At 43.9% G+C, this 21,010-nt stretch overlaps 1 protein-coding gene across 8 annotated transcripts in view; it reads right to left on the bottom strand.

Moving 5' to 3' along the window:
• Positions 1–21,010, bottom strand: part of SMARCA2 (SWI/SNF related, matrix associated, actin dependent regulator of chromatin, subfamily a, member 2) — a 180,726-nt gene that overhangs the window by 139,626 nt on the left and 20,090 nt on the right. For all 8 annotated transcript variants that reach the window (XM_047831352.1, XM_047831354.1, XM_047831357.1 and 5 more), the window contains exons 4-6: positions 15,583–15,969; positions 8,159–8,414; positions 956–1,082 (exon numbers count right to left, since the gene is read on the bottom strand). In XM_047831352.1, the coding sequence (XP_047687308.1) occupies positions 956–1,082; positions 8,159–8,414; positions 15,583–15,969 (770 nt within the window). The remainder of the gene's footprint in view (positions 1–955; positions 1,083–8,158; positions 8,415–15,582; positions 15,970–21,010) is intronic.

Here is a 21,010-nt window from a genome sequence, read left to right as displayed (position 1 = left end):
TACTCTCACAAAGCTATGGCCAAGGAGCACCCTGTCACCAAGACACCCTCCTGCGACATTGTAACCCATAGGGCAAATGTACTCCCAACCGAGTTCCTATGACAGTAGCAAGTGGGGTGCCTTTGTGATTTTAGTCACATCCCGCAACAGACTGAATCATGCAATTCAATACTTCCAAACCACTTTCATTCATTAATAATTCATTTTGCACGCCCGGAGACCTTCATCAAGTAAACCCACCTGCCTGGCAAGCATGTGTCCCCTCTCCCCTTTGGCTAAACGAGGCAGGGTGCGGACCAGGAGACGTGCACCTTTTGGGTCCACAGAGCAAAACTCACCAACGTAAAACTATCTCTACTTCATTTCACTAGTCTCCTACAGACTCGGCAGTTATAAAACAGATCACCATGCTAGCTTTTATTAATCAGTCACTGCTAAGAACCACAGCAAGAACACTAGGTAACAGTCCACTGATTAGTAAATACGTGGGCCTGATGTGGTCAAATGCTTCAAACTTAGGCTCCGATGAATAATCAGCCGTTAGAAAACAGTGCTATGTATTTCTACAAATGAGGGGCTATCAATTCAGCAGAGGAGAATTCGGAATGGCTAGGATTTTACATTTGTGTTTACAAAAAGACTCTGATCGACCCCCTTCTATCTTTTTCTTTGGAGTCATAAAGGCAAGCTAAACCATTTATTCTCAAGGTTTCATCCATGGTAACAAAATGCCATTACTCTGACTTTGGAAACCGTAATATGGGTGAAAAAAAAATGACTCTGATATACAGAAGAAAAAAAGTAGAATAATAAACAATTCATCTTCATTACTTTTGGCTCTATGCTGCTGGTTGGAAATACACACTAGTTTTACTAAGTTTATATCTTTATAACAATATTGAACAGACTTCCGCTTATTTCCTTCATCTCGGATTCGCTGGGGAAAAGGTATTACCTGACGCTGGAAATTGAGTAAGCGAAGTGCTTTCAGCTCCACAGTTGCTTTGGTTCGTAAATCTGGTGGCAGAGAGCCAGGCAGATTTTCCAGTTCTTGGATCCTATGAGCTATGCGGGCCTGGAGTCTAAAGGAGATAAGGAAATGGGGGGAGGGGGAGGGGGAAATATACATTACAACGGAGTCTTGAATGATAAACAGTAACCCTCAGGTTTAAGTTCTGGCAAAACATATCCCGGATCTTGCTGTCGGCGAATTCCTGATGCCCAGCTGGATTATCTGATGTTAAACGGAGAAGAGCGACCTCTGCATTGACGCGGACAGGTGCCGTATGTTGCTCAACACTCTGGCCTTCTTCACAACATCTCTCTCTCTCGAACACCCAGAAAGGAAGACTCAGGATGCATCTAGGAAGGCAGTCCAGTGCCATGACTTGCTTCAGACAGAGAGAACATGAGAGACAGGACAATGTGATCTGCTCCCAAATGCCCAGGCAGCCAGAGTGCAGAGCTGAGACAACAGAGTTTTCTTTCTGACTCCCAGTTCCGTCCTAGGCAACCAGGCCATGTGCCCTCTTTGCCAAGATGCTGATGACAACAGCCGTTGAAGCTGAGTGAACAAGAGCACTTTTAGGTGCTGAGGCCACAGAAATCAACCAACCCAAAACATTCACGGAGGGAGCCTGCCAACCACGACCACTTCCTCTCTGAGCAGTGCTTGTCTGAGAAAAGGCAAAGTAGGCATTTTTAAAAATCAGGTTTGGGGTAGCGGGAGATGGTAGAGTAACAGTATTTAAAAACTACGTTTCTAGAAAAAGGGTTGCTAGAGATTCTCATCTCCGACATCATCAGGAATATAACTGCAGGTCATTCTTCAAAATAAAGGCAGAAGAGAAAACAAAACATACCCCACTTTCTTCATTCAGCCGGGATACTTTTACTGTGACCCCATACAAACCGGCTTCAGATTTCGCCTGGATCCTATTCTTACAAATAATTGCATGCCATTTAAAATCTATTTTTAGAACTACCTCCCTCCAAACTTGGGGCAGAAGTGTCTTGGAAAAGTTTTCATGAAGAATAGTAAAAGGTAGTAAGTTAAATTAAGTTAACATTAACTGTGCTAAGGTGTATTTAAGGTAGAACTTTCTTCAATTCTTTCTCCCTCCCTCCTTTGCACGTACTCACTCTCTCTGTCTCACACACACACACACACACACACACACACACACACACGCACACACACATGCATGCACCCCTACAAGGTAAATGCTATAGAGGTGCCATCTTACTGATGAGAAAACTGAGGTTTGGAGACAGTAAGAAACACGCAAACTTCACAGAACTAGTGAAGGAGGGAGCCCGGATAGGAGCCTCATTTGCCTGACACCTGCAGGGACACCATAGGCAATTAATACACACTTTCTGACTGCAGCTTTCCTGGACCTCAACTATAAAAGCTGATAATTAAAGATTCTTTTAAAAACTCGTATCATGCGGGGTGTCTGGCTGGCTCAGTCGGTGGAGCGTGTGACCCTTGATCTCAGGGTTGTGAGTTCTAGCCCTGAGCTGGGTATAGAGATTCCTTAAAAAATCAAATCTTTAAAAATATTAATAATAAACGACTAAATAAATACAAATCTGTATTATGGTTTTGTCGACCTTTACGATGCTCTGTGTGCGTCAACATGAAAAAGTACAATCTCTGAGCGAGGGCCCACAAAATTATCTTACTACTTCAGTTAGCCCAAATATCAAAAACTGAGTGCTTTTAAAAACCAAACCAGGGGCGCCTGGGTGGCGCAGTCGGTTGAGCGTCCGACTTCCGCCAGGTCACGATCTCGCGGTCCGTGAGTTCATGATCTCGCGAGATCTCGAGTGATCTCGCGTGAGTTCGAGCCCCGCGTCAGGCTCTGGGCTGATGGCTCGGAGCCTGGAGCCTGTTTCCGATTCTGTGTCTCCCTCTCTCTCTCTGCCCCTCCCCCGTTCATGCTCTGTCTCTCTCTGTCCCAAAAATAAATAAACGTTAAAAACCAAACCAAACCAAAAAAATGTACAGAACTTGCAACTGTTTGCTTTGGTAGAGAAGCAAAATGTCATCTTTTTCAAAACTTTAAAAAATGACAGTAAGGGAAGCACATCATTTTTTCATTGACTTTGCTGGAAATAATATCCTGACAGATTCCTATTTTATTTGGTACATACGTGTTATTAATTCTGATTTACTGAACGATTTGATGGCAGAACATGCTATTATTGGCGCTGTCCGTGTTATCATGCTGTTTTTTGCAGCCCTCTGTACTAACACAAGCAAACAGGCCCTTAAACGGCTTATACATGCAGCAGAATAAACACTTGTGAGTTCAAATGACGGTAAGAAACTTCCACCATTTTTGAAATAAAAAAAAGGAACACTTACAAATTTTAAAGAATAGAAAAATAAACAAACTTCCACATTGTATTCTTTTGGCCAGACTGCCCCACCTCACCCACTGTTCTTGTGCATTCCTATTACTACTGATACTCATGGGATTTTCATCAGAGTTTCTTTCTTTTTTTTTTAATTTTCACCGTATGGAGCAAAGATCCATTTCCTTTGTCCAATTCAATTTCTTAAATATTCACTTTGCCAAAAATCTCTAACTATGGCCAGAGATGGTACATCTTAACTACGACATTAAGAGAAAAAAAAAAAACCTGTTATAGTGTGGTTTTTTTCAAATATTTAATTTAAATAGGAAAAAAAACAAAACAAAAGAAAACTAAGCCAAAACAGCTTTACTCATGTCAAGTGAAGGCCACAGTATAGGAGAATTAAATATCACAGGGAGGTAGATGAGAGTCAGTGATTTAGTTAGGCTACTTCCTCGCTTCTAGATTTACCACAAACTTTTGTTTGTTTGTTTGTTTGTTTGTTTGTTTCATGTGAATATCTCGGAAATTCAACCATCCCTTGGTGTTTGGGCTTACTTTGTCTGACCAAGTGGGTCAAGTGAGAAATCAGAGGCATAGCTGCTTTTTCTTAATCTTCTAAAGGTCTATGGAATTAGGACGAAATAAATAATCTTAGGACAACTGGGCTGAGAGTACAGAGATTAATTCCCCCGATGGGAGTGGGAGATGCAGGGATGTGGGGAGGCAGGGATGGGGGCAGATGTAGCCTCAGAGTCTGTGGGGAGCAGTGGGGGGCACTGCTTCCCAAAATATCTGCATCTCCCAAGGGCCTAGTAATTTGCCAAGGAATCTCAGATTCCCCAACACAAAAGAATCTTTCTTTTATGAGAGGGAGGTGGAAAGTGCAAAGTGCCATCGTGCAAAACTACAGAAGAGGAAAGGTAGGTTCCGCGGTAAAATTACATGCGTTGAATTCCGCACATGGTGGGTGGGTAGCGAGGGGACAGGAGGGGCTGCTTTAACGTAGAAAATTTTATTTCTTTGTGGTGGTGGTCGTCGTTGTTAATAGAAATCTTCATTTTAAATAATGCTCCTCGCCAGACAATTTCATCTTCCCATCAATGGAATTCAGCAGGTAGTCCAATAAAGAGATTCAGGATTCTAAACTTCGCGAAACAACAACACATGTAATACTGTATAACTGCGGGAGACTCATTTGGTGTCCTCACGAGTACAGAAAATTGAAGCAGAATTAGGTCACTCAGGTTTTTCATACAGATTGAACAGTAAATCAAGAGGGGTTACTGTTCCAGCAAGAAAAAGAGTTCCATTAAAGGTAACAGATATTTGTTCAGGTCCAGAGGAGAAGTTTATGATTCCTGTAGGAGAGTTATTTGAACAGAAAATGACACTGGTACATTTTGTTCCTTCAAGGAGCTGAGTGACACTTTAAAAAGGGGTGGGGGGGAGAGAGAGGGGAGAGGGTGGGGGAAAATGACTTTCCGTAACTCTGCTGATCAAACAGCCCTTGGTAATTTTTGAGAAGGAGTTTCAGGGTTGCAGTGGGGATCAGGGAAGGACAAAAAACACGCTTGCTTCCTGAAGCAAGGTGTGCTACTATTTTCATACTGAATTTGAAATTAATGCCAAAGAGGGCTGGCGTGTTTCAAAGGGGAGCTTCTCAAATAAACTCCTTTGAATGTGAAATGCATCTTCCGTGAAAACGCTTGCGGAATCCATTCGTTTACACACTAACGTGACAACCGGAGCGCTTTTGCCCGAAAATCGAACTCAGGATGGGAGAAGTGAAGTCAGGTATACTGACAGGGCAAGAGAAGCGTGCTGGAAAGACCACCACCACCAACAACAACAGCAAGAACAAACTGGAACTCTCTCTCTGACGCTGAACTACAGAAAAAGGCACTGAGTTTCATCAGTAAGAGAAAGATGGTCAAAAAAGAAAGGATACAATTTAGATGGGAACAAAATGTTTTCACCGCAGACTGCACAGATTTGAGGCAAAGTGTTCAGGCGCAGAAACTTATTTATGCTGTTGTTGAATCAAGAAGGTCAGTTTGTCAAGATTCTGCTTTTATGATGAGCAAGAGAAACAGCCAAGCGACTTAAAAGTCAAAAAGAAATTTGAGATTCTGACAACTTCCTTTCAATTTTCACAGACAAGGTAAGTGATATTACCATGGTCAAAGACATGAACATCTGTTAAAGAAATTCTGACAGATGATTTCTTTGCTCCAACTAAGTACATAAAATTATAAAGGAGATATCTATCTATCTATTGATATCTTTTACACCTTGCTCAAATAATCGATCAGATGGTTTTTGCTCCAATTAAGTACATAAATTATAAAACAAATATATGTATACATATATTACATGTACACATACATGTACATATACATATATATACACACATACACATATATACACACACACATATATCTATATACTTTAGACCTTGCTCAAATACTTGATCAGAAGGTAAAGATACACAGGACCTTTCCAGCTACTAGTGCTAAAGACCAGGAAGCCATTCTCTCAAAGAGGGGCAAAAGGCAAAGTTGCTTAGCTGTCTCTTACAAGAGCCTAAGGCACTCGATCTAACCCCTTCTGAAGGATAAAGTTAACTCCTCTCTGCAGCTGAACCATTTATCTCCAGATGGGGAAGCCAGCCATCTCTCTCTAATTAAAGAAGATACAAGATGCCCTGTGATGTTGCCAGGAGAAACCCGTGCTCTTTCTCAAGACGGCCATGGGAAAGTTCAGCCCCAAGACCCCACCTGCTTTTCAGGCCCAGAGTTGCCAGAGCAATCACTCCGGAAGCCACGCATATTTACAAAAGAGGAGACATTTCATCAAGTAACAATAATAATATCAAAAATAGCCATTCCACCACATTCTGCTTATAATTTAAAAGATCCCGACTCATGTATTTTTTTCTTATTGATACGGGACTGGAGGACCAAAGCTTTTCACACACTGGAATAGGCTACATAGTCCTACTTAGTACTGTATACTTTGGGAGGCCATCCAAGGGTGCTAAAAATGGGGCTCATGACAAGAAAGTCCTGCAAATACAGTTCTGGTAAAAATGAAGAAAACTTAGGAGTCAGTAAAATGCACATACACCTGCCTGCCTCCCCCCCACCCCCCGCCCCGCACAACACAGGCTGAACAAGGAGAAAAGTCCAGATGTATTTCTAGGTAGAGAGAGTGTCTATGTTATGAATGTAGTTCACATGACGTAGTAACAACACTGGTACATTCGAGGTAAGGACAAAAAAAAGTTAGTTCTTTGGAAGTCAGAATTTTAGAGTAACTAAACAATACCCCTCGGTGCTACTTACTGCCTTTTTAAAAAATCCTTTTGACTTTTTTTTTTTTTATTCAGTAGTGATGTAAAGAAAGTACCGCATATGAATAAAGCTTCTGCCCCAGATAGGAACCTAGTGCTATGTGACTTTGTACCACACAGTGATCCGCCTGTCAACACTACAATACCAACTGATGATGTATATGTAGTTCTCTAGGGATACATAAAATTTAGGAAACAGCAATACAAAAGCTCTTTGTTGAGGATTAGTAATAGTACAGAGAGGAAAGTTTTGCTCTTCATCCAAAAAGCTACACACATTTACGGGCAAGTTACTGTGATTTCTTTCACAGTTAACTACCAAAGCTGGTAACTCAGTGTTTTAATCTAGTAACATGTAAGTCATGTGTTTTTCAATAAAGACTAAGGTGATGTCTTTAAAGGGAAGCTAGATGTTATTTACTGACCTTCCCTTACAATTTCTTTGAAATTAAATAATAATTGGGAAATAATCATAGCTGATATGTACTGAAAGTCTTTCTATCATTGAATCTCTCCCCCTACAAGAGGTACTATAACACCTTCTTCTAACAGATGTGGAAACTGAGTCATGGAAAACAGATGTAACTTCACCAAGGTAACACAGCTGGTAAGTGACAGAACACTCCTGGACTCTCTTTTTGGTTAACATTAAGTATTTACATCAAGGGTCCGCTAACTTCAGCCTGTGGGCCAAATCCTTTCCACAGCCTGTTTCTGTAAATAAAGTTTTACTGGAACACAGCCAGCCCATTATTGTCTGTGGATGCTCTTAGCAGAGCTGAGAGGCCTTTGCCACAGTCCTGAAAAGGGTAAAGTTTTAACCATCCCGCCGTTTGCAGAAAAGGTTTGCCCACTACTGATTCAGATAAATTTGCCAAATCAGGTGAAAATTAGGTTTCTGGAACGAAGAGTTTAAAGAAGGACCCCACATGAAGACACTTCTATCGGGCTTACCACTAAGGCTGGGCCAAGCTGTAGACCCACAAATGCATGCATGAAAACAAAGAATATATTACAGTGAGCCACTATGTAGGCTTTAGTAGCATGAGACCAGCTCGAAGCCATCATTCAAGGATAAACTGAGAGACACCCTGCACAGATAGGCCAAGTATGCTGGGTCTGCTTTCTTGCATCCACAGGCACTCCTGGCTGGACTTTGATCTTTGCATCCCCAGTGCCTGACACAGTGCCTGGCATGTCATGGCGGGTGATGACAGCTTTCTGGACTCAGTGAATGACACTCACCGTCCTGAGAACCCAGAGGCCCCCTCCTGACACCGCTATGGCAAACAAACCCTTGTTCCAAGGACATTCTTCCCGCAGCCTGAGTTTTGACCTGTGCCTTGTCCCATTGGGAAGCATGCCCACCACACCAGCGGTCCACACACCCCCGGGCGAGGGGGGGGGGGAGGGGCGGGGCGGGAAACAGTATCTTACCTGTACTCGCGCTCCTGCAGGATCTCCACGGGGTCCAGGCCCTGCGGTTTCTGGATGGGGCTGATACGGCTCTGCTTCTGCTGCAGCTGCAGGATGGGCGACGGCTGCCCCGGGGCCGGCTGTGGCACGGAGGGCCCGGGCACGGCGGCGGCGGGGGGCTGCGCGGCGGCGGGGGGGGCGGGCGAGGGCCGGCCGCTGGGCGCAGGCACCGGCAGCTTCTGCGGGGTGTTCGGGCCACTCAGCTCCGGCCCCGGGCCTGCGGGACAAGAGCGACATGGGCAGCAGCAGCTCGGGCGGGCCGGCGCCCCTGCGCACCCCCGGCCTGCCCGGTGCCCCAAGGGGACCCGCCATGGGGACAAGTAAACTGTCTCAAGGGAAGGCAGGAGGGCAGGGGAGGAAAGGACAGAAAAGGAAAGAAGAACCTGGCATCTGTCCGCATAGGGAAATGGCATTCACTAACGAACACTGGCGAAATGGTCCATAAATAACTAAAGGAATAAACTGATTAAAGGAACGGAGGCCCAGCAATTAATGTAACTCCACAGTGATTTTTATTTTGTTTTGTTTTTAAAGAATTACAATTACAGGTGCATTCAAGAGTTCAGAAAAGCAAGGGAGTCATGGAACAGTCAGATGCGATTTGGGTGCGGTCCTAAAAATCACATTTTTGCAAATTGCGCCAAAAAACGCGGCTCTAGGCAGACCCCGGTCTTGTTCTGCAGCAGCCTTGCTGTTGAAACCCTTGCCTTGCAAATAACAGCCAGCAGCCTGGCCAGTCCTCTGATGTGAACTGAAAGGGGCACACATTTTTCCTTAATGACCTATAAAGCACATTTCAGGCTTAATCAGTGCATCTCAGGAACTTAAGTTTTTTTTTTGTTGTTGTTTTGGTTTTTTTTTACTACATATTAGAAAATGTTTCTAAAAACATTGCAGTGTGTGTGTCTGGTGGGGGGGGGGGGGGGGAGCCACTCATCCCACCTAATAAAAAGTAGTAAATATTAAGATTCAAGAGAGCATTTTTCTCATGCTAAAAGAATAAAGGGATATGTAATCATCCAGCTTATCAAAATGCACTTAATAACTTAATTTAATGCAATTTTCCACATTAAACCTCAGGAGTTTAAATTGATTGCTATGTATGGACCTAAAATAAGAAGTCCTCTCCCTCTCTCCTCCTAGGTAAATTTTTACTTACTTCAAAATTATAAATAAGATTAGCGATGCTACCAGATGAATTAGTAAATGAAAAAAAAAAAGAAAAGAAATAAAGCTCACTAAGCTATTAAAACCTCTGCATTCTTCTGGGTATTTGCCGTATTTTCTCTAAGAAAAGTTAAAATCATTCAATGGCAACAAAATAATAGTCTATATACTTCAGAACCCCTTAATAATTAACCATCCAAAGACACACATTATGAAAGATGAGACATATTTATTCAATTTCCAGCAAATACCATTTGGAAATGGGCTTCAACTGACAACGCAGGGAGAGTGTCAGCAAAAATTCTGACATGAGGAACGTGAGAAAACAGAGCAAACTGCTTAGGAAACTGTGTGTTGTGTGTGTGTGCACGCGCATGTGCATGAGTGTGGGCATATGTGCGTGTGCATGGGCACATACATGAGCACGTATGTGTGTGTGTGTGTGTGTGGTGTTACTGTTGTTCTTCTTTCCCCTTCCCTGTGAAATTAGGTAAAACTTTCCAAAATACATAGAGCTACATAATCCTGAGGCAATCTGTAGCCCCTGGGTCTAGTGGGGGGGATGAAAAACTCTGGAGAGAAAATGCATTTTTAAAAATTTTCTATTTTAAGCATTGTAGACAGTACTATCATAATAAAGATATTCTTTTCATCTAAGTACTTTCTGATTTTTTTTCTGAATGGGAAAGTCTTTTACATAATGTATCGCGTTTCATAATATTTTATATTTAGAGTTTCTTTTATCCATACATAAGAAACCAATTTCTAAACGTTAAATCTCAGGGTCGTTAAGCATGGGAATGAGTTATGGAGGGACGTTCTAGAATATTTTCTCCCTAGAGGGCTTTAAAACAGGGTAGATTTTCCCTTGGGGTTGTTTTAGATATGATTCCAGTCCAAAGAGAGGAGACAGAGATTTCTAACAGTTATGTTAATTCTCTGATTCTTTTTTTTTTTTCATTCTCTGTGATTCTATAAATCTCCTTAGTAGACTCAGGAAACTGGTATATTTAAAGGCTTGGTATAAGCACACTAAATAATCAACTGAATACATTGAAGCCCTCTAAAAACACTACCAACTTGAACAAAAACAAAATTTGGGTCTTAGTGGTAAGATAACAATTACTTTACACTCAGTTCTGAAAGGGATTTTCCTCCTTTCCAAGTTTACAGAATTCATCAACAAAAGCCATAACAGGGCACTGGGGTTACGCATTCCACCCGTTCCGGAGCCAATAGCCGGCAAATACCTATGCAGAAGCCTCTGATGACTCCTTGAGGTAAATTCAAGTCACTATTTTTAAAGCCACATTTCAGCAAAGGAAGGTATCCAGAGCATGTCGGATATCCCTGGTTCCACTTCTGGTCATTTTTAGCCTATGACTCAAAACGAGGTCTAACACGCATGCACCAGACTAGACTTCTTTAATCCATTAAGTCCAAAGACATTCTTATCTGGCTGATTGACCCTTAAAATTGAGAAGCAGGGAGAGGCCCCAACGTGAACCTACATATTCCAATCTCCAATTTGAAAAGTACTACGGTTTGCTGTGAATGAAATGGGCACGTTTAAAACACCCTGTATCTTCCCAGGTCACCTCAGCTCTACCACCTACTGGTGGTGTAAGCCTGAGCAAGTTGTGCCTCGGTTTTCTCATCTGCAGAATGGGGATAAGAGGGTGGTCGTGAGGTACAATGAGATAATGTAGATTCCACCCTCTGCTCTTGTCATTCTTACCGCTACCACGGCCACAAAGGTTAAGAAGTCTAATTGAATTAATTTCGCTTTCTAGAAAAACCCCACGGCAACAGAAAGGCCTTTTAGGAAACTTGGTAGTGTATTAGCTGGCAACGTTGGGAGTACGCTTTTCTCCAGCAAACTTCAAAATGCCTCTACAGTTTACAACAACTCAGCACAAATACACAGATAAGTCAGCCTGCCATGTGCTTCCTGCTAATCTGCTATCAGAGCCACTTACAAGCAAATTCCTTTCCTCACTAAACACCGCAAGTTCACTTACTGCGTGGGCCTTCCCCCCCCCCCCCCCCCGCCTCCAATAGATTACATAACAACTTCTATTTACAGAGGCCAGGGAACTGAATGCAGCTTGCAGCAACTGGAGGTGCCTGGAATGTAACTACCTGTTCATCAGGCTTCCTGCCTGTCCCACAGGCGGCTTCCACACCTGAGGTGCCTGCCTGGCTGCGCTTCCTATCGACAGAAACCATCTCTGCAATAGACACTCGTGGTCTGCCAGAAGATAAGACTTCTCCCTGGTATCTTCAAACGCAAAACAAATTACATTCCCTATCTTATCGCCTACCCGCCCCCCAACATAAACAATTTAGGCTTAGTTGCCAAGGCTCCAAACATGTCTGTTTTCCCCTGAGCTCCCACCTTGGAAATCTAGGCAGATGTATTATGTCCTGACGTCCCTGAGAGTCTCCCAGGGCAACCAAGGTGTGTGTGTGTGTGTGTGTGTGTCGGGGGTGGGAGGGATCATTCTCCGACGGATCCCTATGCCTGATGTTATGAAACAGGGAAACTGAGCCCAGGTGGCTCAGTCGGTTGAGCATCTGACTCTTTGATTTCGGCTCAGGTCATGATCTCACATCAGGCTCCATGCTGACAGCGTGGAACCTGCTAGGGATTCTCTCTCTCCCTCTCTCTCTCTGTCCCTCCACCACTCGCTCTCTCAAAATAAATAAACAACAACAACAAAACAACAGGGAAACAAACTTATGAAAATACCTGAGTCTCGCATGTACAGAATTTCTGTTCATTCAGAACTCACTGTCTTCTGACACACTAGGATAGTTACTCAATATTCTGTGCCTTAAATAGGGATTTAAGTGGTTTCCGTGGGTTGGAAAAAAAAATGTAATGAAGTGTATTTATTACATTGAGGATACCTAGAAGTTTTAGATACTAAAAGGAGGGGCGAAGCAGGAGAGAGACAGGCACTAAAGAAAAGTGGCAGTGAAACTTTTACTTTCTATCGTAAGGTCCTTTACTCCATATACACCAAAAAAACAAAACAACAACAACAAAACACCCCCAAACCTTTTTTATTACAGTTCCTAATTTAAATTTGCTTTAGTCTCTATAAAATAAAAAGATAAATCAAAATGAAAAGGGAGATGATGGGTTACATTTGCACAGAGCCCACAGCAGGCAAAGGCTGAAGAATTATTTGTTCAGTGCACAACTCCTGCAGTCAACCAGTAATTCTCTAGCGGTGCCTATGATATATGCCACTTTGGGTGAGTTACAACTCTGGAGTAGGTTTGAGGCAGACCACCTCAACCAAAAAGATTCTCCTCACACATGAGTAACGCTACAAAGTGGGACAAAAGAAACACGGAATCGTAGCTACCTCTAGGTAAGTGGACATACTTAAAAACTTATTGTTTCCTGAAATATTAGTAGAGGGATTTATACACAACAATACTTTTTTTTTTAATTAGGGAGGGATGGAGGTAAACAATAACAAGAAAAGTAATATTAACTCGGAAAAAATATTCTTCTTTTGACTTGTCCTAAACGCCAACCTCCTCCTCACCCCCACCAAAAAACAAAACCAAAAACAAAAAAAGTCTTTGTCAAGGAAGATTGTCATTTCCCTCTAAAATCTGAGATTTGGGGACACGTTCTGCAACAATGTCAGGTGTAAGCCCCTTCCCAGCGGCAGAAATGGATCTGCTCTGTTAACAGGTTATTTCTTCCAAAGTTACCCAGGGCCTCCCTACCCCTCTCTGGCATGAAACACTACCTGCCCTAATATTTTCACTTGTAATGAAGCCTGCTTTCTAGAAACACGAGACATGAGTGGTGAGTAAGAAAATGAGTTCCTCCCGACAACAGGAGCCTGGTGAGGGAAGGCCCAAGCATCGAAGACAGAAAAGACACGGAGCCCTCTCTTCTGGAGAGGGTCCAGAAAGCGCACTCAGGATTGTGTTGTACTGGGGCATGGAGTGGTTGCTCTTCCCAAGCATCCAGACAACCACGACTTCGTTCCCTAAGTTCTACTCTGTCATTGGGTCTGCTTATTCGAACTTCGGGTGAAAAGGTATCTGAAATGAATTGATTACCTTCCTGCCTTCTGAAGGGAGGCTTTGGGATGTTTTCCTGCTGAGCGTAGGTCATTAAAAAAAAATACCAATGCTCATGGAGGTCTGTGATGAGATGGCACCCCAGGACACGCATCGAGGTGCGGTGACAGGTGCCTACTGACAGGGTCCCACACCACTACCTCTTGGGAGGTGCTTAACTATCTGATTCCTGTCACTCTGTCTCTACTGGAAACTGCCCTGAGATGTGGGTTATCAAGATGTGCCAATTTCCTTGACGTTGTGTCTAAAGAGCAAGTTAAAAGGCTCTACATAAGGAGCGAAGATGTTTTTCCTTTTGACACACACAGGAGTAAAATGCTTGCATCTGGTGCACAGAGTTTGGGATGGGGTTCTTTCCCTGGTGGTGAGCTCCGTTGTGATGAGGGAGCCAGTACAGGGCAGCGGTTAAAAGACGTGGGCTCTTGAGGTCAGGCTGCTGGTATATGAGTCCCGACTCGCCATGTTCTGGATGTAAAGTACTCATCGCTGAGCATGGTGCACGAGGTATGCCAGTAGGTGCGCCCTAAGTGTAAGCTATGCACCCAGAGACGTGCGTGTATTTCTTTCTTTCATCTGGCTGCCTTCCCCAGAGCTGGAGTTATGCCATTTTAAAACCTCTAAACGCATCAAATATGCAAACTACCATTTTATGCGTGGTTTTCCTCTACGTTTGCAGACCCTAGAGGTTCAGTGCCATAGCATCCTTCACCTACCAAAGCGCCACGGTCACTACAAAATGATCTGAATCTGACATGATCCTTTCTTACTCTTTCAAATCCATTCCTAAATATACAGCCACAGTTAACAAGGTGAGTTTATCCCTACCAGAAGAGAAACACAAACTCCGAAGACAGAGTACTTCATCATCATCATCATCACCTGAACTCTTCTATACTACTTCAGTCCCCAAACCTAGAAAAAGTACCCATTTCCTGCACCAATTGTGTGCAGGAATCAGCATGTCGTAGCCTGCCCTAAGGAGAGGGAACCATTCGCAGGAAGGATGTCAACGTCAAAGAAGACCCTGGGAATTCAAAATTCCCTGGGATTCAAAGCTCTAATCAGGACAGAACCATAAACTCTTTGCTTACCTGGTGGTTAACAAAAAAAGCCTACCAGAGAAAATAAAGTGCGTGGAAGCTCATCCCCTAGCCTCCTGCACCTCTAAATTCTATCAGCAGGATCAAGCCAGACCACCAGAAGGCCCTGGAAAGGACTATCTCATCTCCACCTGTTACATAACAGCACAGCTTAAGCTTTGATGCCAGGGTATATATAAGAAATAGGCCATGTGGATTCTGTTACTCGGTTTATTATGAACAAATGTCACTGATGCCTGTCACGCAGTGTCTTTTATAATAATAATAATAATAATAATAATAATAGCGGTAATTAAAAATATAATCCCACCCGGAGAATCTATTTTATTGCCTCATGCTAGAAAATGCTCCGTTTTCCTCTGAGACACCGGTGAGCTACTTGCTTCTGAAGGGTGAAGATTTGGTACCAGACCCTCCCCCCCACCCCACCCCTTTCCTGACTGCCCGGAAACTAGAGTCCACTTGCTCGGAGGCAACAGCCGTTGGAGCTCTTGTCAGCCCGTGTCCCTGACCTCCCTGACCCTGATTTCGATTCCCTTTGCTTCTGATTTCCTACCTGATCATGATTTTACTGCAGGTGTGCTCCTAGGAAGCCTCCCTCAATGCTTTTCGCAAGACAAACCGGGTAGAAATAAATAAGTCAACCAACCTAAGATGGCTCGCGGGGACCAGATTCTGGGGGCGCATTTTGGCGATGGGACACACCGCGTGCAGGGCTCTTAACCTGGGGGTAGGGGGGGGTTGTGCACGGGCTTCCGACAGACCTTGAACCTCTTGGAAGAGAATGCAGAATCACGGGGGACACACCGCCTCCTGCCTCAGACTCTACGGCACAGGAGCCCAAGGATCCTGGCCAAGTGAGCGAAGGAAGGCATGACAGCCAACGAGGTACAACAAAGGGCTAAGTCAGCCCTGGGCTTCGGGCGACCCAGCGCTTGCGCACCCGGAGCAGTCCTTATCCGAGCCGGAGCACCGCGTTATTCATTGGGTGGCACGTTAACCTACCAGATGGTCTGTTGTAGTTAACAAGGGCCTGCTGCTGTGGCTGCTGTGCCTGCGGCTGGGGCTGCGAGGGCGGCTGGGGCTGCGGCTGCGGCTGCTGCATGCCGGGCAACGTCCTTTTCCCCTGCACTGCAAGCTGCAGCGTTTCGGGGAGGGGCTGGCCGCGGGCCAGCATTTTGTAAGCTAAAATCTGAGCTCGCAGCTGATGCAGCTGGACGGGGCTGAAAGGCGAGGGACCTCTGTTGGGCTGGCTCATCGCCTGCGGATCGCCCGACAGGAGGGGCCCCGGCTGGCTGGGCGGCATCTGGGGTGGGGTCGGGCCGCCCCCCGACATAGGACTGGAGACGTGCTCTGGGGCTCCCAGCGGAGACGGGTGCGGCGACATGTAGCCTGGAATAAAACAGGAGAGGAGATCACACGCTGCCCCCAGTGACCCCCGTGGGCCAGGCATTCCTGGCTACTGGGATAATTTTCTGCAACAGCACTGCCTGTTTAGAGGAATGTAGGATATATACCATTCAATAATCACAGAAGTACATGGAATTATCAAATTTCTATACACCAGAGGCATACAAATTAAAATTTTCTAGGAGTCACATTAACAGGTAAAAGAAACAAAGCTCATTTTAATAATGTTTCACTGACATCAACAAACCCCAAAATAGTATCATTTCAAAATATAAAAATTATTAGACATATTTTACATCCATTCTTTTTTTTTTTTTTCATACTAAGTCACAACACACCTCAAAGAGTAGAAGCCACATGTCGAGTGATCAAAGACCGCATGTGTCCTAGAAGGTAAACTGTCAGTGGCTGCCATATACCTAAACGAAAGGCACCAGGGGAGAGCAGTATACATTAAGACTGGCTTCAACTGACAGAACAAAACCTGGAGGTGGGTTCGATATCACAAAAGGGAATGAAGAGTCTCTTATGAGGACAGCAAATGATTATCTGGTTTCTTATTATGCACAATTATTGAGGGCCTCCACTGTTGTAGGCACTACCCAAGTTGAGTGCTCCCTCGAAACAGAGCCTGATGGAAGGATTGAGTGTGAGTGATTTGGGCAAAAGGTGCGGGGATACTGGCAGGGGTATAAAAAGGTGGCATAAGGCAGGGACGGCAGCTGCTAGAGTGGGTATCTGCAGATTAATCTCTGGTAGACGCTCAGGGACATAAGGTGAAATAACTTGCCTCCAAATTATCCCAGGGAGCTGGGGGAGGAAGAAACTTGAGGTATTTACACTCTCAGGATCATCAGTCACTGCTTATGTCACCGGTGACGACTCTGGGGGATCATTGGTCCCCAGGGACTCTTCTAGCTGTGGGTAAGAGGGACTGAAGTCAGCTGAAGGCAACATGGTGATCTGGCCAGCGGCTTTTAGGCTAGTGGGAGCACAGACATGGTAAGGAGAATTAAAAGGATAGGAGTGGAGTACACATTATTTCTTTAATCCCCACAACATCCTCAGAGCCTATGTGTTGTCCCCTCATTTTCAAATTTTTCTTATTTTTATGTATTTTTTAAATGTTTATTTGTGAGAGAGGGAAACAGAGAGCATGAGTGGGGAAGGGGCAAAGAGAGAGAGGGAGAGAGGATCCAAAGGGGGCTCTATGCTGACAGCAGACAGCCCAATGCGGGGCTTGAGCCCATGAACCGTGAGATCGCGACCTGAGCCAAAGTGGGACACTTAACCAGCTGAGCCACCTAGGCACCCCCACCTCATTCTTTTTTTAAATAAGGGAACTGAGGCTCAGAGTGTGAGTGAGTTACCCAAGGTCACACAATGAGATCTCTGTAGCTCCGAAATTCAAACCAAAGTCCGTGTGATTCCAATGTGTACATGCTCTCTCCAGCGTCTAATATTAATCTGGTTTTACAAAAATAAGTTAGAGACTCGAAAGTCTCACCAATCCTTCTAGAACCATTTACAATATGACATAAACATGAGAGGAATCTGTTTGGGCTTATAAGAGATCTACATGGGAAACTTAAGAATACTTTTCTTGGGGAAGAAAAGTCAAAAATGCATAAAATACTTCAAGGAACTCATTTTCAGGAGATGAACTGCATATCCCGGCCAAAGAATTCCTGGAAAAACATATGACCGAACACTGTTGCAGGGAGACCCAAGGTGAAGTGAAGGAGGGAACAAGGCGGCCTCCTGCAATCCTAAAGCCTGTCCCGAATTCAAACTAAGCACTAATTAATCAAATCACCGATGTCCTAAGACACAGTATAAAATATTAAAGGTCATTGCCTTTTAGTAAATGTACTTGAGTCACAATTATCATAAAGGTCATCACACCCGCGGTTATTAGACATCTGCTTTGTGTTTGAGCCCACGTTGGGATTGGGCTGAAAGTGCTCTGTGCGTCCATGTGGGATCACAGAGCCCCAAGAATATCTGACCAACAGTGACTGGGGACTCAACCGTCACCATGTGCAAAACTAGAGGGGGAAAAAGGGATGTAACTTGTATGTCGAATTGCCAAGGGAAACAAATTTCGTCTGATCCTCTAAGACAAGGGTAGGTTCTGTCCAATCAAAGGGTGGGAGAAGTAGAGCTCCATTCAGAGAAATCCTGCACTGAGGATCCACTGACTCTTGTTCTCCAAATCCCTACTTCATAAGGAAATGCAAAACCACTCAGCCACTAGGGTTCTAGTTAGTCATAGAAGTTGGCCAAGAAAATGCCCTTGAACCTGAAAGCAGCCTACAGGGCCAGCAGACACGTACAGCCCAGTATGCTGCCACTTAAAACAGAAAAGGTTTAGATGGGACCCACAATATATACCTAACTTTGTCATGAACATTCTTCCTTCTTTTTTTTAATTTTTTTTTTTAACCTTTATTTATTTTTGAGACAGAGAGAGACAGAGCATGAACGGGGGAGGGGCAGAGAGAGAGGGAGACACAGAATCGGAAACAGGATCCAGGCTCTGAGCCATCAGCCCAGAGCCCGACGCGGGGCTCGAACTCACAGACCACGAGATAGTGACCTGAGCCGAAGTCGGACGCTTAACCGACTGAGCCACCCAGGCACCCCGAACATTCTTCCTTCTTAATGAGGCTTACATTTGCCCCTTCATTGTAATGCTGGTGCAAAATGGGAATTTGTTCTTTAGGAAGCAGCTTCCTGACACCGTTTTGGCCAACCCTCTACCTACCACAGAGGGAGAAACCTGCTACCAAAAACTTCCTGCTGGCATTTTCATAGTAGGAGAGATACTCCTTCTACATTAAAATGGGTCATGTGTCTCCCGTCTTATGGTCTCTCCTATTTTCTTCAGGTCATCAATTATAGCTTACCCCAAGATAAGTCACAGGATGCCTAATACAATGGGCCAAAACACCAGACAATCCAGTCTAAACTCAACTGTTAACCAAATTGCTCTTTTAAACTGTGGAGTACAGGCAAGACGAAGCAAGGGAGGAAGGTGAGACAGTTACATCAGGGACAGTGATTAAGTTTACCTCAAATTCACTAAGGAAGAAGCTGAGAGTGGAATAAAAATCATTTTCCAGAATTCGTCAGTGCAACCAAGTTTCACCTCAAATGTGACAAGAAGAAACTGGGGATGGGAATTTTTCCCCCCAGAAAATACAGGGGATGGTAACAGAATCATTCTATCACAGTATGACGCTAAAAATGTGAGTGTTTCAGCTAAAGAGAGAGAGATTTTTTTTTATCCTACCTTCCATAAAACTTCAGGAAAAAACAGAATCTAAATGATGATACAACATAACATATTTTAGTAATTATCTTTAGTTGAGAAAACGGGGTGAGGAAATTGCCTGAGAGTGAATATACATTCGTCTGCAAGATGCCAGCGTCGATATGGAGTCTACTCTTTTTGAACTAGTCTGATTTGCTCACTCGAAAGTGGTCCAAAAGTGGCAGTTTTACTTCCCTGGTCTTCGAGGGCCAATATCTCCCCAGTTTCACCTTGCCTCAGAGAGAAGCAGTCACGTCTCTCCTTTTAATAATCTTGAACTTATAAGTGCCAATTTTTATATGAATTTTCTCTTCGCGCGCGCGCACGCGCGCACACACACACACACACACACATTATTATATACTTGCCTTGGAAGACTTTTTCTATCCAACGGACTAAAAATAAACAATGTTATCATTGAGACCATAAGGTACACAATTCAGTATTTATTGAAGGAAATGGTTTTCCTTCTCAACCAATACCTTAAAATAACCTAATATGTTGCTAGGTAGTTAGAGCTGGCAGCCTTCCAATCAATGCCACACCTCTCTATACCTGTGTGTTTATAAATGGCTTTTTACAATGGGGTTTTTAAAGAGACATGCTATTACAGAGTCTAAATTCTTTTTAGATCATTATATAGAATAAGACTCCATTATACCAATACTACTTTACTCAAAACTATGCTTTTAAATAACTCATTCCCCAGCCTGCAATGCACTTTGCTAGTTTGGAGAAAAATATTACGTGCTAATTCTGATTCCATTTAAATGCAGACCTCTACGTTTCCAAGTAATTAGAACTTCCTGAAATTACATAAAAATTAGTATCTATTTAGAATTGTTGACTTGTGAATGCATCAGGTCACTTCTCTGCCTACATGAGTGAAATTAACTAGGTATCTATCCAGTTGTGTGCTAGATCTTGTGCCAACGTCTTGGAGATTCCAAGCGGAATAAGAGGAACCAAGCAATGAGAGCAATTCTAAGATACATAAAAGTAAAAACGCTCACGTAAAGTTCATGCATTGGAAGTGTTTTGTGTTGAGAGTTTTGCTCGGACCCTATGACTAGAGGTACTGCCAAGCTGGGAGCAGAGAGAACAAGCACCTGGCTTCGAGAATTACTGAATGTCACTCGTCTACATCTCCCAGACAGTACAAATGAGGTCTATATTGGCTCTGTGAATGCACCTGGCTCGCACCTGGCTCCTTAATATTTAAATGTTAAACCTGGAAGTGCTGTCTAAATCCATTCTTGAACACCGAATGGGTCAAATGTTTTCTTCCTATACTGCAAAAAGGCCCCTGGGGCGCCTGGGTGGCTCAGTCGGTTGAGCATCCGACTTCAGCTCAGGTCACGATCTCACGGTTCGTGAGTTCGAGCCCCGTGTCAGGCTCTGGGCTGGTGGCTCAGAGCCTGGAGCCTGCTTCCGATTCTATGTCTCCCTCTCTCTCTGACCCTCCCCCATTCATGTTCTGTCTCTCTCTGTCTCAAAAATAAATAAACATTAAAAAAAAATTAAAAACAAAACAAAAAGGCCCAATGAATCAGGCTCCTTTTCTGACAACATGGTAGTCAACATTTGGTGAGTCCTCTGTGACCCTTAGACCTGCCCGCCATCAAAATTCAGATCGGAGTCTGAGATATTCAAAACCTGCTTAAACATTAATGACGATACACTCCTATGCCTCCATGATTTGCTTAT

This window comes from Prionailurus viverrinus, chromosome D4 (assembly GCF_022837055.1).
Source record: "Prionailurus viverrinus isolate Anna chromosome D4, UM_Priviv_1.0, whole genome shotgun sequence".
NCBI classification, from domain to species: Eukaryota; Metazoa; Chordata; class Mammalia; order Carnivora; family Felidae; genus Prionailurus; species Prionailurus viverrinus.
The sequence above is the reverse complement of the archived record's forward strand: the minus strand, read 5'-3'. Positions and strand labels throughout refer to the sequence as shown.